Source organism: Pogona vitticeps, chromosome 6 (genome assembly GCF_051106095.1).
Source record: "Pogona vitticeps strain Pit_001003342236 chromosome 6, PviZW2.1, whole genome shotgun sequence".
NCBI lineage: Eukaryota > Metazoa > Chordata > Lepidosauria > Squamata > Agamidae > Pogona > Pogona vitticeps.
The window spans coordinates 76888819-76909550 of NC_135788.1; the positions used below are offsets into that span (position 1 = coordinate 76888819).

Sequence of the window (20732 nt, forward strand, 5' to 3'; positions counted from 1 at the left end):
TTTTCTCATTCTCTAATAGTTTACTCTTTACATTTTCTTTAATATAATTTTCTATATCTTCTTTCGATGTGCTATTAACTTTATATAAATTTTGGTAAAATTCTTGTAATATCATTAATTTTTCCTTCATTAGGCTATAATTCTTTCCTGTTTTATCATTGATCACTTCATTTGTGTTTTTTGATCTTTTAGTTTGAACTACTCTAGCTAGAAGCTTTGAATTTTTATTACTATACTCGAAAAAATATCTCTTCAAGTATATCAAATCACTCTGGACCTTTTCTAACTCTGTGCTTTCTAACTCTCTCCTTTTAGCTTGAATCTTTAATAATTTCTTATTACCTCTATCTATAAAATATTTAATTTCTAAATCTTTTAATGATTCTTCTATTTTTTAAATATTTTCTTCTCTCAGGTTTTTTTATTCTACATTAATCTCTTATGGCAATTCCTCTCATAATTACTTTCATAGTGCCCCCTAACACTCATTTTTTACTCCCACCTACTTCATTTATTGACCATATTTCCATCCATTCTTTCTTAGCTCTATCCATTACATCTGTATACTGAAAAATATTGGAATCTATTCTCCATCTTCTAGCTTCTCTGTAATCTTTCTTAACTTTCATCTTCATCATCATCAACACACTCATTTGGCTTGTACTACGATGTTTCCCCGAAAATAAGACAGGGTCTTATATTAATTTTTGCTCCAAAAATGCATTAGGGCTTATTTTCATGGAATGTTTTACTTTTTGTTCATGTACAATGATCTGCATTTATTCAAATACAGTCATGTCATCTTCTGGTTGCTGCACAATGAGGTCCTGGTGGAGGGTGGGGTTTCACTTAACTGGGGCTTATTTGGGGGGTTTGCGTTATATTACGAGCATCCTGAAAAATCATACTAGGGCTTATTTTCAGGTTAGGTCTTATTTTTGGGGAAACACAGTATTACACCTAGTGACCACTTCCTAGCACAATTCACAGTTACATTCTGGAGACATGCTTCCTCCTGAGCTAGAGTGTTTCACCCTCCCTGCTCTCTATGTTTGTGGATTTTTTTGCCTTTGCAAAGTTCTCCTCCTGCTGGGCAAGGGATAGATTGCTTTGGCAGTTCATTTCCCCTTCCATCTCTGCAGATTATTATAAATTCTTGTTGTGGAACTCAAATGCCTTCCTTAAGTAAGATTTTTTATTTTATTTTCATGGGCCATCTATAATGTATGTTTTTGCCCTTAGATGTATGCACTGAAAACATACCATTTGAAATGACCTTCCTTTTTAAAAGTGATAAAGCTGCTCAAGAAACTTTAGCTCAGCTCAAGTATTAATAGACTGATATTGAACAAGATGTTAAAACATACTGAGCAGCCGCACTGTTATATATAGAATATTGTAGAGCTTTGTATCCCATACTTCCAAACTTTTCCCTTGGACAGTTGCACATCAGAGCAACCATCTGGAGTATATTTACTTGCCAGAAATGGAGAATGTAAGTTTTAAAGCTTATCACTTAATAATAGAAAATAATAATAACAAAATATAGATAAAATAGTATAAAAGTAGAGTTAGTCATGCTTGAGACAATATTTGATCTTTGCTCAACTGAAAAGGATGTCATTTGGTTCCACTTGTAGAGATTATCAGTTTGTGCTTATTAGATGTCTGGCACAGAGTAAAGGTCTACATAATCCACTAATTTGTCATACAATTCAGGTGTTCTTCATGTTTTAGTTGAAAATATCTCAGCTGCATGTATTATAGGTTTATCAAAATACAGGAGCCAATGTAAATTGTTTGCATTCCCTTACAGACTTTTCTTCTTGCATATTTAAGATTTATACAACGGCCAGCTTAAACATGCCATAAGACAATATCTTCAATATATCTAATCATCATCATTGTAAATGAAAGTGTGGATCTGTTGAGTGCTCTTGTTGTACGACAGTAGCTCATTGTGTATTTGTTAATCTTGTTCAGTCACTGACTTGGCTCAGTGTTTAACAATAGTGGGAAACTGTTTTGTTTAAAGAACTGCCGTGTTGTTTGCCTTATACTTCTCAATAAACACAAGAGACCACAGGGCACTGGCTCTGAGGCATCGCGTAGGCGCAGGAATTCTAACAGCCCTTTCTCCGTCAGCTGGAGAGGTTGTTTCAGGGCAAGATGCCACATTTGATTTTGTTGATAGCTGCTGTCAGTCTCCATGTCCCGTGCATAGTTTGTGAGGAATTGTGGGACAGAAATGTGAGAGGGCAGGACATGGCATGGCAAGGGTTAAATGCAGAAGACGATGAATACAAGAGATAAAAAAAATTCCCTTTATCTCTCCCTCCCCCCACCCTGGACCACATGTAGCCTCCAAATTCTACTTAAAACATTGCCTTTGGTGTTATTTTACTTGACAGAAGACACCTTTTTCTCTGACTCATCCACAACTCCACCTCCAAATCTGCAATAAAATGATAATCAAGCTGATCTGCCTTACATTACTTGGTGGGGATGATTATATGTGAAGTTCTGTAGACAGTTTTGCTGAACTATAGAGAGGTCTGTGGGGTGGGGGACAGGACAGCTGAGTTTTCATTCCATTGTTTTGCTCTCCTGGGGTCCTGCATCACAAGACCTGCAACCAGAGAGGGAGTCTCAGAGGAGTGCTGAAACTGTGTCTTCAAAAAAGAGGAGGACGTACTTAATAAAATCTTTGTATTTGAAATATATATATATATATATTGGCAGGTGGGCCAAGGGTTTGTGGGCTACTTCTGTTTGCGGATCTATTTCCCAAACAGTTAAGGAGGCATGTCTGCTAACCTACATTAGTGTCCAAAAATTTTACAGTAAGCAACAGGTCTCCACAGCTTGTGAGCCACCAATCTAGATATAGTTCACTACCTCCTCATTCTAGTTCTGGTTGTGCAATCTGTCCAAGAGAGATATACTGTAATGCCATTTGTTGATAGCTGGTAGCTGGAGAAGTCCATTAATCCCACGAGGAGCTACTTCCCCTCTATTCAGCAATGGTTAGGGCTTGCCATTTGTGTCCAGTTCTGGACACCACACTTCAAGAAGGATGCTGAAAAAATTGGAACAATTTCAGAGGAGGGCAACAAGGATGATCAGGGGCTGGAAATCAAGCCCTGTTAGGAAAGACTGAAGGACATGGGCATGTTTAGGCTTAAGAAAAGAAGTGATGATATGATAACCCTTTTCAAATACTTGAAAGACTGTCATACAGAGAAGGGGCAGGATCTTTTCTTGATCATCCGAGAGAGCAGGACACACAACAGTGGGCTCACGTTACAGGAAGCCAGATTTCAGTTGAATATCAGGAAAAACTACCTAACCATTAGAGCAGTACAACAATGGGACCAATTACCTAGAGAGGTGGTGAGCAACACTGGAGGCATTCGAGAGAAATTTAGTCAACCACCTAGCAGATATCCTTTGATTTGTATTTGTGGGTCAAGCAGGGAGTTGGATTTGATGGCCTTATAGGCCCCTTCCAGCTTCACTGTTCTATGATTCTATGATTTGGGGAAAGCTACAGCATGGTCACAGGATGTCCTCATAGGGGAATGGCAAACCATTCTATACCCAGAAAACCTTGGAAAGGGTCACCATAAATAATAATAGACTGGTAAAGGTAAAGTAAAGGTTCCCCTTGACATTTTAGTCCAGTCGTGTCCAACTCTAGGGGGTGGCACTCATCCCGCTTTTCAAGCCATAGAGCCAGCGCCTGTCCGAAGACAGTTTCCATTGTCACGTGGCCAGCGTGACTAGGGAATGCCGTTTTACCTTCCCACCGAGATGGTACCTATTTATCTACTCGCATTTACTGTACATGCTTTCAAACTGCTAGGTTGGCAAGGAGCTGGAACAAAGCGACAGGAGCTCACTCCATTGCGTGGATTCGATCTTATGACTGCTGGTCTTCTGACCCTGCAGCACAGGCTTCTGCGGTTTAACCCACAGCGCCACCACGTCCATAATAGACTGGATGGTATATAATTATTAATTATTTGGGCTTGTAGCAGTCAGGTGTTGGGAACAATATCAGTTTTTGACAGATTAGTATCATGAGTTAATTTTGCCCTACTGGTAATGTGTTTGTTCCTAAGAGGCATGTGCTGTGTATGTGCTCACTTAGACGTTGCTCCTTTCCAGGGTATCTTATTTATTATATGGCTTATTTATTATATGCAAGACACATTGGAAATGCACAGAAAACAAACGGAGCAGATCAGAAATGCACAGGAAACAAATGGAGCAGATCCGAAATACACAGAGAAGAGTGGGGCAGGTCGAAAATGCAAAGAAAACAAAGGAAAAAGCAAGGGAAGCATGTAAGACCCATCGGAAATGGGGGGAAAACCCCAAAAAGCAACCAAAACCCCCAAGACCCATCGGAAATGGGGAGGGAGGCCAACAAACAAACAAACCCCCGAAGACCCATCAAAAATGGAGAAAAAACACTCCAAAAAGCAACAAAACCCCAAGACCCATCGGAAATGGAAAAAAACATCAAAAAACAAAACAACCCCCCAACACCCTTCGGAAATGGGAAAAACACTCTGAAAAGCAACAAAAACCCCAAGACCCATTGGAAATGGGGAAAAAACACACCAAAAAGCAACAAAAAACCCAAGACCCATTGGAAATGATGGGAAATAAAAACCAACAAAAATCCCCAAGGCCCATCACAGCATAGTAACATAACCCCCCAACTCAAAACCACACTGCAAAAACACTCAGAACAGTTTTTTAAAAGTAGAAAACAGCACCTTACCTTACCAGGCAGCCTGAAGCCTCCCTGCAAGCACACACACGCTCACTCAGAAGCAGAAAAAAGCAGTCCCAAGCCTCCTCCTGTGCACACTCTCTAACTGCTGGGGTGAAAGAGGTACAAAGAAGCAGCCTCTTCACCTACCAACAGTTAGCAATTTGAATTTCCCACCTTTTCCCCCTGCCTTTGTCTGTTCATAAGTGGAAGCTCCAGTCACAAGTGGAAGCAAAATTTTGTGTCCGGAGCTGTTCGTAACTTGAAATGATCGTAAGTAGGGACGTTCGTAATTCAAGGCACCACAATAAAATGTCATCTGTAAAACATTTAAAGGATATTTTATCTAAGATTAACTGATTTAATCATTTTATAGTTATCTTTTCACATTTTTGTCCAGTCATCAATATCAATATTATAGCCAAAGTTTTGTGCCCATTTCACCATCGTCTCCTTTACCCTCTCATCCTCTAGACCATGCTCTAATAGTTATGTGTACATTTTTTTATTATTTTCTCTTTCGTATAAATCTATAATTAATCCACCTGAACTTTTCCCTCAAAAAAGCCCATATTTTTGTCCTTTTTATATCTTAATTCTAGTTTCAGCATTGACCATCAATCTGTCGCTACACCCAGTTTCTCTAGATCTTGTTTATCTTTCATAGTTTGATCTTTAGTTAACAAGTCTTTATAAGTAAATAAAACTCCCTTCTGATTCAATACTTTCAATGTAAATGCCTCTGTTGGTGCTACCCATATTGGAATTTTCTTGTAAGTTTACATTTGAAACTTTTGCCATAGTAGGCATAACGCTTTCCTCACAATATGTTCTGAGAAATATGTCTGCTCTTTGAACTTTCCATACCACACATATGCATGCCAGCCCATTTTTAAATCATGACCTTCCAGTTTCAACAATCTTTGATTTTCTAATATTATCCATTATTTTATCCAAACCATAGCACAGGCCTTGTAATATAATAACCAATTCGGCAATCCTAGACCTCCTCTCTCTTTTAAATCTTGCAATGTTCTGAGTTTTATTCTTGGTTTTTTGGTCTTCCATACAAATTTTGAGATCTGGCTGTTCATTTTTTAAAGTATTTATAATTTCATAAAAGTAGTAATTTTTGAAACAAAAATAATAATTTTGGTAGAATCATCATCTTTATTATCGAGAATTGTCCCATCATTGAGATTTATAGCTTATTCCAATCCTCCAAGTCTCTCTGTATTTCTTTCTGAATTTTAAAATAATTTTCTTTCATCAAATTACTTGGGTTTTTTTGTAATGGTAACTCCTAGATATTTTGTACCTCCTCAAAGCTAGTTTTCATTATCAATTTTTCAACGTCCTCTTTATTCATGTTTTTAGTTTAAAAAAACCCTTCATTTTTGGTAGTTTATTTTAAGACCTGCAACAGCTCCAAATTCTTCTATAGTTCCGAATAATTCTTCCATACTATCCAGGGGATTTTCCAATATTAGTAATAAATACTCAGCATATGCTTGTAGCTTAAATTCTTCTCCCCTGATTCTAAGGCCTCTAATTCCATTGTTTCCTCTTAGTTGTCTGTTTAAAATCTCTAATGTTAGGATAAATAACAATGGAAGGTGTTCCGTGCACTTTTGACTTGGGTAGGGTGTGTAATTTTTTTTTCAGTTTTCTTCTTTATGGTTGTTTTGGAAGCTAGTCAAATGGAATACTTTTCTGAAAGGAATTAGGCATGTTCAAGGCTTCTAAAGGCAGAACTGCATATTACGGGAAACTCAGTGTTGCTGCTAAGTATTGGTATCACCTATACCGCAGATACAAAGATAATGCTGAGAATGATATCTTTGCATTGATATCTCTTATTCTCTCAGCGTTTTATTTATTCTATGTTGGCATGGTGCCGTTCATTCCCCCTCAGCTTCATATTATTTGCTAAAGGAAACACCCAGCAGAGCCCAAGCACTATGATATAATTACACCACCAACTTTGCCTGCTGATTCCCTTAACGCATCCATACAGGCATGGCAGACATTAGAAGAAGAGGGATGGGGAGTAAGACTAGCCTGGAAAGGCATGCGATAATGCCAGAGTAACAACTATTGTCTGTTTTCCCCCCACTTAGACTTTTCTCTTGTTCATCTTTTATTCTCATGCATGTGTAACATGCACATGCTGATAAAACACATACTGTATTGGAAACAACTACCCTTCATGCCTTTTTTATTCTGGGAATTTTCTCCGTTTTTTGTTTACTTTGGAGGATGTTTCTGTAGTCTGTTTATATCACAGTTGCCTGTTGCTTGGAGTGATAATACATTTCTTTGTAGCTGGGGAGCTTTGGTTGGTTGAATCTTGTGTTCCAAAGAGATCCCTTCCAGCACTGCTTATGTTGAGCTCACTGGTGTAAGCAATGCGCCTTTCATTTTCTCGTAAAAAAGAGAAACCCAACACTTTGCACTCTCTGACATTTGGGACAAATTTGTTATTTAATGATGTTCTTTTACTTGACTGTGATCTACCTCCCAAATTGCTTATGCTGAAGGGGTGATGCATAATAAGGCCTTCTCTCGTGAGAACATCTGCTTTCTTCTGAATTGGAATGCTTGTACAGCTGGATGATCAGACAATATGCAGACATGTCTTGCCAATGTCATTTGTGACAGAGGTTTAATAGAAGGAGTCAATCCATTCAGTTTATTTATTTATTTATTTATTTATTTATTTATTTATTTATTTATTTATTTAACTTATATGCCGCCCACTCTACCCAAAGGTCTCTGGGTGGCTTACAACAATTAAAATTCAATTAAAATACAATAAAAGATAAAATGATTAAAATACAATTAAAATTGCCATCAGGACCCACAGTTGATGTTATTTCAATTAAAAGCCTTCTGGAACAGGAAGGTTTTGACCTGGCGCCGAAATGTCATCAATGTCGGCGCCAGACGAATTTCAGTCGGGAGGGCATTCCATAGTCTGGGGGCAGCTGCCTTAAAGGCCCTTTGCCTACAAGCCATCCCTCTTACCTCCTTGAGGGATGGCTCTTTCAAAAGGGCTGCCTAGGTAGATCTTAAATGCCGGGTAGGCTCATATGGAAGGAGGCGGTCCTTCAGGTACTTGTCCTCTTGCAGGTGAGCGATTGAGACAATAGTAATTTATCTCAAAACTTCAACAGACTTTGAAAAAGACAGACCAGAACCCTTTTGAAATTCTCACATGCACAATTCTAAAAGCAACTGTCATCATTTGATAGTCTGTCCATTGTGTAAACTGTTGCATAGCCAGGCACATGAATGATGCTCAAGCAAATAGTGCAAATTACCTTGGTGATGAATGTGATGTGCACTGATATTATGAAAGGATTCTCACAGTAGTGTTTTATCTAAGTAGCAACCCAAATTCAGTCTTTTAAAGTACAGACAGTTTACCCATTAGCTGGAAGTCAACTAAGTGCCAAGTCATCAAGCATCTATACACAGCAGTGAGCCTGTGTGTTAATAGTCTTAATAGCACAAAAATCATTTAAAAGTGGGAGTTTGGAGCGTCTTCTCTGATATAGTAATGGTAAAAGGGCCAATGCCGCTGATATCCTGGGGTGGAGTGCTTGGAGTGGTATTTTCTAGCATCATTGGAGTGGTGATGTCAGTAGTGAAAGGTGTCCAAGCATGTTTTCAAAATAGTTTTGCAGTTCAAGATTATGCTCACACAACTATAGCAGCCTTTGCAGATTGAAACTGCACGTATGACCTAACTTGGCCAGCAATTGCTGCCATCAACTTAATAGAACCCTTTTCATATAACTCATTAAATCTGTCTGTCCTCAGAAAAAATATATCAAAAGCTTACACAGAATTTAACAGCAATATATGATATGCCAGAACCTGAAAAGTTACTTTTTAGAATTATAACTCCAAGAATCCCCCTGCTAGTCTGCCTTTCCAAAAGAAAGCACATCATTCTTGCAAGTGCTGTACCTATGGCAATTTTGTTGGATTGATTAGATATTTGCCACAGTTACAGAGAGCAAGTGGATCAGGGATGCAGAATTTCCTGTTATTAGCTCAATGGGCTTATTTCTATAAACAATAAGCACTTTTGCTCTTTTAATTTTTTTTAATTGACCATATCTAAAACATCTTTTGCTTGTTTCTCAAATCTATATAATTGGAAGATGGCATTGATTAAGGTTGTTGTTATTGTTGTTTTGCCTATCCATTGCTGAGTTTATGTGCTAGGCTACTCAGTGTAGGCGCTAATTGGTTTTTCGCAGATGTTTAAGAAACTTGTAGAAAAGGAGCTTTTCCTTCTCCATAAGTGTAAAAACCTGATTATTCTGTGTTCAACTTTAGCCTGAATAGCAAGCATATTTGGTGGCAGTAAAAAAAACCCACCTAAAATAATCAACAGAAGGTATGTGAGGGGGGCTATTCTGCCTCACAAGAGGTAGAGGTTTGGCTCTTGATTGACACAGAAACAGAAGCAGGTAAACATGAAGAGGTTTTCTCTTGCCCAAACAGATTAAATAACTTTGAGCACAGAGCTGGTCCCATGATAGCAAACATTCTTGACACAAGAGAATAAACTTTTCAGGTTGTGAGTTACATTGTTTGGTGGCCTGAGTTAAAACATGTTCATAACAAGAAGCTTTCTGTATTTCTCTTGGCACAAACCAGACCAATGTACCTGGCACAGAACAGAGGTATTAATGCATCTTCTGTTTACAGAGGGCATCTCTGGCTGACCTTGGGAATACTGGGAAAATGTCTGAGAGAAGCAGTTTTGATGAATGAACAAGAGTTGGTTCCTTTCTAGGCTGTGGAGCATAGCTAACCTCAAGAATCAACAGTGACGTTTTTCTTCTTGCCAGTGTTTTGGTTATGCTTCTATAACATATTGGATGTGTTTCTCATTGTACAACAGTTTTTCAAGGGAAAACTTCAGAAAGCTGTCAAAGCATGATAAAAAATTGTAGACATTCACAGGGAATCATTTCTATGAAATTACTTTATCACATTACCCAAACACAGAGCTTTTAATATTTTGGGATAATTTTTTCAGCTACTTTATTAAACAAGCATTTAAGAAGCCTTAAATATGATTAGCAAATGTCAAGCTAAAAGAATGTTATAAAGCCTAAACGAGTAGATTGGGTTTTTTATCACTTCATGAGAGTCCAGAGATGATACTGTGCCGGTGCAGCAAATGAAGATTCTACAACACAGTTCTAAAAATGGGAGCAGCCGAAAGAAAACCTTGTAATTTTGACACTGTACTTCATATTAGTACCAGGTTTGATATAGAGGTAGAAGACAGTGCCCTTGCACTGGTCCAAATTTGGGGAAGTTTAGTCAAATAGTTTTAAAGATATTATGCACATTCTATACCCCCCTGCAGACACTGGTGACCTTTTTTGTCAGCAGATTTAAAACAGATCAAATATTTAAAAAAAAATCAGTCTTTCTTATCTTGAAAGAGAATGGTTGGTCCCAGACCTTGTTTTTATTTGGAGGGAATCTAGGTTGTAGTGGGTGAAATACTGATTCTTTTAAAAGGGGGGGGGGCTTTCACACTTAGGAACATTGTTGCAGATTGTGAGTCAGGAATGTTGATCTGAAGTTTTGACCCTATCATTCAGGACCAAATTAACTTTTTGACTCCTTTATGGCCAAATATATATTTAAAAGGAATCCTGGCATGTAAAAATATTTTAAAAGATATTTCAGAAGTATAGAGGATAAATATTCAGAACCTCACTCATTTAAGCTGTGAAATTACTGTTTTTTGCTTTTATGGCTGGGGGTGGTCTTACCTGATGTTAGCAAAGTTTTAATGACTGTTTCACTCATTTTGTCACAATACAATTGTCTGGTAATTAAGTAAAAAAAAAAACCTCCAAAGATACGATGTTCCGTCAAGCCATGCCTGATGTATGATTGCTATGAGTTACTGACATCCAGAATGTCCTATCATTAAGAGATATTGCAAACCAAAAGCATCTCATGTTAGGATATTCTCTCTTCCTACTGCCTCCAACCCCTTCTTGGCAATATTGTCTTTTCTAGTAAGTCAGGCTTTGCAAACTAACAGCTGTGGCGTCCTCTATTGTGGCAACCCCTCTCATGTTAAATCTTTTTTTCCCTTCTGCCTCAGCCCACTTTTCTCAGCAAGACGGTATTTTCTGGCCAGTTCTCTATTTTCATTATATATAGCTTCAGTTGAGTCATTTTTACTCTAGTGAGAGTTCAGTCTTAACTTGACTGAGCATCCACATTCCTGCTTTTCTGACTATCTTTGGTATCTGTATCACTCCTCTTCCAATACTACATTTCAGATGAATATATTTTTGTCCCTGTCTTTCTTCAGTCTGTCTTTCACATAGCATGGATGATTTTGATCCTGGTTTCCAGTGACAATCTTTGCTAATTCCAACCTCTCCCCGTTTTTTACTTAATTTCAAAAGGCTAGGGGACACATGTCTATAGAGCTTTTGGCTGACATGCTTTTTTCCCCTCAGGTTGACTACCTCAAAGAAAGGGTTTGGAGATTGAAACAGCTTTCTAGTCTGCATTCTGCAGTGTGGGCATGGTCAAATTAGTTTATCTGAGAGGTTAAAGGGTTTCTGTGTTTCCTCACTGTGTATGTTGTACTTATTCACACCTTTGTTTCGCCATTTCATTAATTCCAAAGCAGCCCTTCAAAATATGTTGGAATGGAGTTTGTTTAAAAAAACAACAACACCAAAATGTGTTGCTTATATACCACCTCATAGTGCTTAAAGCACTGTCTGGGAGATTTAGTTTCATTATACAGGCTACGCACTGCCCCTCGAGTGAGCTAGGTACTAATTTTACAGACCTCACAAGTATGGAAGGCTAAGTCTACCTCGAGCCAGCTGCCAAAATCTGCTGGCAGTGAATGCTAACCATGAGCAGAGTTTGGGCTGCATTGTTACAGTTTAACCACGAGACTCCTCTAGTACAGCTGCATCCAAGCTGTTTTTGCTTCCATCCTCTCCCAGGAACCATAGTACACATCGTGTGCTCATCTTCTAGGATCCTCTAGCATTGGGTAGTACTGATGGAATTTGTGTGTAGTGCATATATTTAAACTCCCCTGTTAAAAAGCCAGGAATTCAGTTCTTTAAAAAAACCCCTCCAGTTTAATGAATATGGGATATTGTAGCTGTGTATCTGCAATTCAAAACGTCATGAAACGACCCAATATTTCTGCACAGTATTGTGCCCGTGTTGCCAGCAGGAAATAAGATGCCAGACTTTGCATAGCAAAGGACAGCCTGAATGTTGATAACACAAATGTATACTTAATGTACTTTTAATTATTATAATTTAATTGCTTTTTGATTGTACACTTTACTGTGCTTTTAATTTTACTTGTTTTAACGTTGAGAGACACCTTGAGTCCCCTCAATGGGAAAAAGGCAGCCTGCAAATAACGCTCCATCAATCAATATTTTTCTCAACATGTAAAGCTGTCTTAAGTTAAAAAGGAGCACCTGGTGCTGCAAACATTTGGATGAAAATAACATGATTATTTTTCTCTTCTCTCTCATTTGTAACCGTTGCTCTAAAAAATATTTATTTTTCACATTCAAAAACCCAAATTTGCTGTAAAAGATTTGCTTTGTAGTCCAAAGAGAAGACTAGTAGATCACATACACATAATATGGATGCCTAGCAACCTCTGCACAATGCTAGTCATATTAGGTTCAGATGTTAACACTCAGCCTTAATCTCTGAATTTATCTCCTTAACCTCATTATTGCACAGGCAAGCCAGCTTTTGCTTAGCAGAGCTCTCTCCTATTGCTGTATCATCATTCATTCCACCCGTTTCCCTTGGTGTCCCCCACTGTTCTCCCATACAACCCTGTCTTCCTAGTTGTGATGTGTACTATATATGAACAAGCTAGCTTCATTCCTGAACAAAAGACAACCTAGATTCTTGGAAGAAGTTTCACTGCTATCATTTAATTTGGGTACTGTTCGTCTGCTGCTTATCTGGGTATAGTATTCAGCTCCTTTTAAGTAAAAAAACAAAACACACACACACACCGTATTCTAAATTAACAGTGAATGTGAACATTTAGTAGAAGACCACATATTGGTCTCTGTCCATTAGGAGTTCTCTTGAAAATCGACTAATTAGGTCAGGCACTCACTGTTTAGCTGGCTTTTGTTTATACTGTATTTGAATGTCACATCATTGACTGATGGATAAATATAAGCCTCAAACAAGTCCTGCCATTTTCAGTCTTGAGATGAAAGAACTAGAATAGAATATGTGAACTTTGTGTGTCCTCAGTTCACCTCCAGATTACATATCCTGCATGAGAACTGGGTGCCACAGCATAGACAGCAAATGAGCTTTGTAGGCTCAGAAGTAGTTTACGAAGCTCTGAACATCAGAGGCCTACCACAGAGCAGCTTCTTAATAAGGGTGAAGGCAGAGGTAACAGTAGAGCAGTGGGGCAAATCTGAAAGTTTAGGAAAGATAAGGAAAAAAACCTTCAGATATAAAGCAAAATAGATTATTATGGATGGCATCAGCTGGCTAGCGTTACGTTGTCACTCAACTGGTAGGATCTCTTTCAACTGACCTCAGAGGAAGAAGATTAGATCAATAGTCAATTAGGCTGTTCCTTACTGCTTGCATCCTTCTTCCCTCTTTTATTCTGATTTGGGACACTGAATGTGGGCAGGAGAATGGCACAGTGAAAATCCTTTCCTACTGCCCAATAGCTAAGATGGAGGAGCAGTGCTCCTTGTATATTTTGCTGCTCTGTTAAATACAGCTTGTTATATGTTTCTGCCTTGCATGTTCTCTCTCACTGGCTAAAGCTGGTGTATGTTATTTTGTATACTATGTCAATGTAAGTTGATGTCACACGATGTCATAATATGCAATGAAGGGAGCAGGCACTAGGGGAACAGCCATCTTATAGTAGCTGCCTGTTAGCTTAAGGATCTGTCTTGGTTCTGGTTTCCCAGGTGTTTCCACCCCGAATTTTGATGTGACCAACAAAGAATGCAAGTGGAAGTAGGTGCAGATAGGAAGGAAGGTGAAAAAATGAAAGCCACATCTGCAGAGGCCAAGAGAAGCAGGAATGAGGGGCAGCAGGTGAACCACCAGAAGAGGCGAGACCACAATTCCTTCCTGGTTGTCATGTCTGAAGGCAACCTTCCCTCATCTTTTACTAGATTCCTTTTTTGCAGAGACAGGAGAATGGGACTATAGTCATGGTAGTTTGACTGGTGAGGATGGGGTTCACACATCATGGGGATTCAACTGGTAGGTTCAGATCTGCTACTAGGGTGCAGCTTTCACTATAGTAGGTTGCAACAGCAGCCCTTTCACTATACAAATGTATGGTTTAGAAAAGAAAGGAGTACATACTCGACTGAATTTTTGCATCAAAGTTTGGTTCCACAACTAAAAGGATTGCTGACTACCATTTTCCTGTTTGACTCTTGTAGTGTTACCTGCATCACTATGAATAGAGAAGACTAGCTAGAACTGTGTTTCCAAGATTTTTGAGTCACACCCCCCTTTTATAATATCTAAGTAACCTCTGACCCCCACCCGCCATATTTGCATAAAGACATTTTAATAGGTTAAAAACACACATTAAAATAGGTTTTTTCAGTATATAATTCTAACCTAATATAGTAATATTAATGTAATGATGCATAATTAGGAGGAGGCTGTAAATCCGCCTCTTCCAGATAAAATTTGAGAAGGAAAAAATGTCAATGCACTTTGAGTTTAATTTACTTTTCAGGGGGTGGAAATGACCCTCTCTTCATGCTTCTTCCCCAAAAAAATCCCCACAGTGAAGAGCCCTGCCCTCCCCTACATTGCTCAAAAAATCATTGAACAACAGCTCCCATCTTCCACCACCCTTGGCTATGTAGCATCAGACTACCAAGAGGGAAGATGAGTTTTTCTGGTCAATCTTCCTCCTCCAAGTTCCACGAAGGAGACAGGTTGACTGCACAATGAAAGCCTAATCTGGAAGCCTCTCAATGTACAGTCACAATTAAGTGGTTGGTGCTTTCTAGAACATTCTCAAGTTCTCAGGATAATGGTAAGGCTGAATGGGGATGGTGGTAACCAGCACTTTAGTTTAATAGGTAAGATATCTTACATTGGGGTGTCCAGTTCCTTTGCACCTTGTTCACTTGTCTGTTTTTCTTTGATGTCCCTATACATCATCTTGCAACAGAGTGTTTACAGTGGTTGACATAGGGATTCACTTGCGGGCAAGCAGATGGAGCTGTTTATACAGATAATACGGACAGTTTTCCCTGAGAGAAAGTAATCCCTGTTTTTATCTTGCAATGTTTTAAAGTATTTAGGAGTTGGCTGCTCCTAGGCGATGCTACTGAACTCACAGGGTATGTGTGTGCATGTGTCTAAAGAATGTTTGGAGATACTACTCCCTTTCAATCCCTGGAGCACATTTATGAGCATATATTTTTGTTCCTGTCATTCCTGTTCTCCTCTGTAAAATTATCCCTATGCAGAGTCAGAATATACTGTTTTGAGTTAAAACTCAAGAAAAAAAACGTTTGCTGAAGGAAAAAAGTCTCATTTTAATTTTTGAAGAAAATTGTGGTTTTTGAAGAAGTAGCCATTTTAGTCAGTGCAAACATATCAGACATATAAACAAATCAAAAACTGAGATTAAAAGGTTGTGGCACCTTAAGGATTAGCTGCTGTATTTTAATGTGAGCTTTTGTGGATCAACTCCACTTCCTCAGACTTTGCAGTGAGACTATGTCTGCCATGTCTGTATGTCAACAATCTAATGACAATGGTTCATTAGTAAGGGGAATAGGACTATCAGGCTGTGAATCATTTCAGTCATCCGTCTATGAGTCTACAAGGCAACAATAGCATTGTTGACCCAAGTGGCAAACTGTAGGGATCAGTGAAGGATTTCGCAATTGGTAATGACATAAGAGCCCTGATTTATCGTTTTGATGCTGGAGACTCACTTAAAAAGGATTAAATCAAAGATTCTTGTCAACCACCTACACTGTCACATGGCCAACCAGAGGGGGCTAGGCCATCTTGGGCATGGAGGACACTGGGACATGTAGTCTTGCTGCCCATTAAGCTCTATAGACAGACAAGTTTATTTGTGCCATTACAAAAGAAGTTTGAATAATATAAAATAATCAAATATGTTATTCATCTAAACCAGCTAAAAATCAACATTTTCATGGACACAATTCAATCAAGAGATAAAGCCTGATCATCATCACTACAGTTACAACAGTTGCTCTAAAAGCAAAACCGACTACTTTTTCAGAAATATATGGTGGATTATCTCCCAGTAGAAATTTTATCAGATATGCATTAGATCTATTAAATGTGAGACCTAACTCTTTAAACAGAATTACTCTTAAGTAGAGATGAGCATGAACCAGAAAAATTGTGGTTCATGATCTGTCAAGGTTGATGAATCATGAATTATGAATTTATGTTCTTTTTTCTGACAAATCAATTTATCAATTTGTTTTTTACTTTAAAACTCTGTAAAATCCCCCCCCCCCAGCACCTACAGACACCAAATTTGCAGGGAAGCTTCCCCTGATTCTCTTATACAATGCCTTCATGTTTGGTTTTGGATATCCGAGTTGCCACCTACCTCAACAGCTATACTGAAAGTGTGCTGGGCTGTCTAAAGACCTGTGAAGGTTTTACATGAAGATCCTGAAGTACCTAAGCACAGTGGCTGATTGCAGCCCTTGTCATCATTCCATGTTGATCCAGGGGCTGTATACTCCTTAGAAATGTTCTGAATGAGGCCTTTATCACAACATCACTTTGCCTCCTTCAGTGAATTTTTGGACAATATGCTTCAGACAATATCCTTCTCCACTCATAAGCCTCCATTGTCTCTCACTGTTTCTTACATCTTTTTTTCTTCCAATAGCAATTTTGCTCAGAAGAAAAAAATTGAATAATAGATGTTGTTTCAGATTACCCGTGGTAATTTTGTTAGGCATGGTAGCCTAAGTCCTACTGGAAGTAAGAACCAGGTTAGTTACAAATAAATTCATTGCTTCATTGCTTTCAGTAGAACTTAGACAAGACTCTCAGCTAATTTCAGTTTGTCTGGGGTGCAGTTCTTTATATAATTTTTCAAATATACTTTTGATATATGCTGTGATCTTGGTCAGCTTTAATGAACCACGTGGTAAATTACTAGGTTTATTACTAGAATCCAGACAAGACGGAAGTTCTGAGGGTGGGCGCCCTTGGGGTTGGTGGCCTGGGTGGCTCTCTCACATTTGGGGGGGGTGACCCTGGCTGCTAAGAATGGGGTTCGCAGCCTAAGGGTACACCTGGACCCGACGCTCACCATTGAAACTCAGGTGGCGTCGGTAGTTTGCACCGCCTTTTTCCACCTTTGGCGGATTGCCCGGCTGCGACCCTACCTTGACATGGGGGCGCTCACTACCTTGGTACATGCGCTCGTAATCTCAAGATTAGACCACTGTAACACGCTCTACGTGGGGCTGCCTTTGAGGCTGATGCGGAAACTTCAAGTGGTGCAAAATGCAGCGGCCAGACTCCTTACTTGAGTGAGAAAACACCAACATATTTCTCCCGTTCTGGCTATGCTGCGCTGGCTGCCCATCCGTTTCTGCATTGAATTCAAAGTTCTAATGCTTACCTATAAGGCCCTAAACGGTTTAGGACCTCGATACTTGGCGGAGCGCCTGCTCCCACCAAGATCTACTCGGATCACCCGCATGAGTCAGGAGGTGAGGCTGAGGAGCCTGATGCCGAGGGATACCTGGAGGGAAAAGACTCGAAGCCGGGCCTTCTCGGCAGTGGCTCCTCGCCTTTGGAACAACCTTCCTCCAGATATTCGTGAGGCCCCTACGCTGCGTACTTTCAAATGCCAGCTGAAAACATGGATGTACATCCAGGCCTTCCCTCCTGTCAACTACTGATTCCTTTTGCTTTGCTATTTATTATTTATTCCTACACTATTTGTTATTGTTGTATACCAATGTTTTTATGTTTTTTAATTGTTTTGATATTCTGTAAGCCGCCCAGAGTGGTAGAATATACCAGATGGGCGGGATATAAATCGAATAAATAAAATAAATAAAATAAATAAAAATAAATATCCTTTGTGAAGTAACCATAGTGAGACTTCTCTTACATAGAAAAAATTCCTGTAATGTCTGCTTTTTTTCCCAATGCTCCAGGGGAAAGTCCAGGACAATAACCTTTGACCAGTTTAAGGAAGCACTTCAGGAGCTTTCCAAGAAACGGTTCAAAGATAAGAGCAATGAAGAAGCAGTGCAAGAAATGTACAAGCTAATTGAAGGGAAAGGACCAGTCATATCGGGAGTCACGGTATGGTAGCCTGGCATATGGGAATTTTAGCCCTCCTTCCCAAAAAGGCCTCTCTTGGAACCACGTACTTCCAGTTCTTTTTCAGGGCAAGAGTCCTCCTTGTGTGTTGATCAGCCTGGGCAGATATTTGTCTAGTCTTACTTCTGCATCCTGTGAGAGGCAGCTTTACCTAAGCAAAGACATTCTAGAGATGACATGTTCCAAATTCATTGACATTTCCTGTTTCTGTGCATCCTTTTCTAATGCCTACATTTTCTGATATATTCCCAGACATTTCCACCATAAGGTGCTTCACTGCAGAATTCTTACCAAAGCATTGGGAGAAATATTGACGAGGCAATTTAAAAAAAGTTTCTATCACCTGCTGCAACTTTTTGTTTGTTTTACTTTTTAAACCAGAATAATGTCTCACCTTTCCAGCAGTAAAAGCTGAAGTGGAAACAAAACTTTGGAATATGTAAATCATTATTTCCTCTCTGTGCACTCTGTGTAACTCTGATCGTTTCCAGTCATAAAGGGGAAAGGCGAGAAGTTTTAATCTGATAACGTTTGAAGCAGCCTATTATATTATGGCCCAAAATTAAGAAAATGCTTGTGACGATGTTCTCTGTACCAAATAGGAGGTTCAGGCAGTTGCTAATGGCAGGATGATTGTCTGCCCATCAGGCTTAAAGCAGTGGGCACATTCAAATGCTTGCAGGAAACACAGCTAGTTCTCCCTGTGAACTACAAGTGCCACCCATAATCTTCTGCCATAACACAACATGGTTGGGGATTGACATCTGTCTATATGAAGACTTTGTAAGGAACTTTGTAATACCACTACTTTGATAAATGAAAAGTAAGTAGGTGAAAAGTAAGTAGGTTTAGCTGAAATAAACACAAAGTCTAGGCCCATTTATTCCAGTCGCCTATCCACTTCTTTTATTTCCATTGTGTCTCTTTCTAGATGTAAGCACTTTGGTGTAGTTATCAGTCCTTCCTTGGCAGTATTTTAAAAAAAGAAGGATACATCCCATTCTGCTTTGTTCAAGACATTCAAAATCTAAAAGCCACCTATGTAGTATCCTGAAAGCAAGTAACAAATCAGAATAGAGGTAATCAATATCATGATGTAGATCCATTGTGCCAATGTTCTTATATGTTCTCGATCATGTTGATGTTCTTTACTTCCTGTTTGTCCCTCTTCTTGTTAACAGAAGGCCATTTCTTCTCCGACTGTCTCGCGGCTGACAGACACGACGCGTTTCACTGGTTCCCATAAAGAGAGATTTGATCCATCTGGGAAAGGCAAAGGCAAAGCAGGGCGTGAAGACCTGGTCGACTCATCTGGCTATGTGTCTGGGTATAAGCACGCCGGCACTTACAACCAGAAAGTTCAAGGAAGCAAGTAAGCTTGGGGACTGCCAGAGAAGAGGGTGTACCTGTGAGAGTGAGCTGGATGGGCCTCCCCTCTTTCCAGTTGCTGTCAATGCCTGAAGAACTCTGCTGGCAATCTGCATTTGTGGGGATCAGAACCCATTTTGACACCTCCTGAGACTCTTGCAGCAATGCACCACTTCATTACATTCCTCATTCTTTAAGGCAACAAAAAGGAAATGGCAAAGTGTTTGACCTTTTGAGCAAGAAACCACATCCAAGGGCTCTCTTCCCACACCTCATCTATATTGGTAGCAAATTGCAAACATTCCTGTTTTGCTCCTTTGGTGGTAGTAACACCCCCTTTTCACCTAGAAGGGAGGCTTTACAAGGAGAACTATGTGCGCTGATAGTTTATTTAAAGCAGATCTATTTGCTAAATTTGATTATTTATTATTGAACAATGTCTTAATAGGAAACAAATGCTCCCAAAAGATAAAAATTCAGCCTTTAACTGAAGGGAATTAAAAAGCTGTTTGTTTTTGGCAGAGGAATAAAAGTGCTTATTTTTACAAGGAGGAAACTGCAAATACATTTATTCCACCTCATTTGTAAGCAAGGATTTACTGTAGTTTTTTAAAAATTGTATTCTTCATTAGGGGATAACGAAGCTCTCCTTTGTCCTTGTTTAAGAAAGAGAAGATTAATTATTGCCAGTATCTTGATCCCCCAAAATCTTCCAAAGAAGCTTTTGTATTTGTTTCTTCAAACCATGTGGCATGGTGACCAGGGGTAAGCATATTTACTTGAAGGAGCAACAGAGGTTGGAGGCTTGTTCCAAATGACATGGTTAGTTTCAGTATCTATGTGTGCATCCTTCAGTCTGGCAGTCAAAAGAGGATTTAAGATTGTGCTGATATATTATTAAACATTATTTAGAGTACATGCCACAAATTGGATTTTCATTTACTTAGATGTGAAGTATCATGCATAAATGGATACTTGCAGAAGTTTGCATGAAACATGGCAGTTTTACACACAGAGAAATAATCAAAATGCTTTGAAATGATCTCCTTTATTCTGGCTGTTCCCTTAAATAACATTGTGATTTTAATATTTGTTGAATAATCTTTTTAGTCTTCTATTTGCAAAATGAATTAACTCAATTATTATCATTCATTCTGTTGTA

General features: G+C 39.0%; 2 protein-coding genes across 3 annotated transcripts in view; one reads left to right on the forward strand and one right to left on the reverse strand.

The window, feature by feature from the left end:
• TPPP (tubulin polymerization promoting protein) overlaps positions 1 to 20732 on the forward strand; it is a 99722-nt gene that overhangs the window by 69505 nt on the left and 9485 nt on the right. For both annotated transcript variants that reach the window (XM_020814979.3, XM_073003917.2), the window contains exons 3-4: positions 18034 to 18184; positions 19384 to 20732. The exon at positions 19384 to 20732 is cut by the window's right edge and continues 9485 nt beyond it. In XM_020814979.3, the coding sequence (XP_020670638.1) occupies positions 18034 to 18184; positions 19384 to 19578 (346 nt within the window). In that variant the 3' untranslated portion in view covers positions 19579 to 20732. The remainder of the gene's footprint in view (positions 1 to 18033; positions 18185 to 19383) is intronic.
• CEP72 (centrosomal protein 72) overlaps positions 1 to 20732 on the reverse strand; it is an 89930-nt gene continuing 69198 nt past the window's right edge. Inside the window, exon 14 of the transcript XR_013537437.1 lies at positions 1 to 19465. The gene's annotated coding sequence lies outside the window, so the exon portion shown is untranslated. The remainder of the gene's footprint in view (positions 19466 to 20732) is intronic.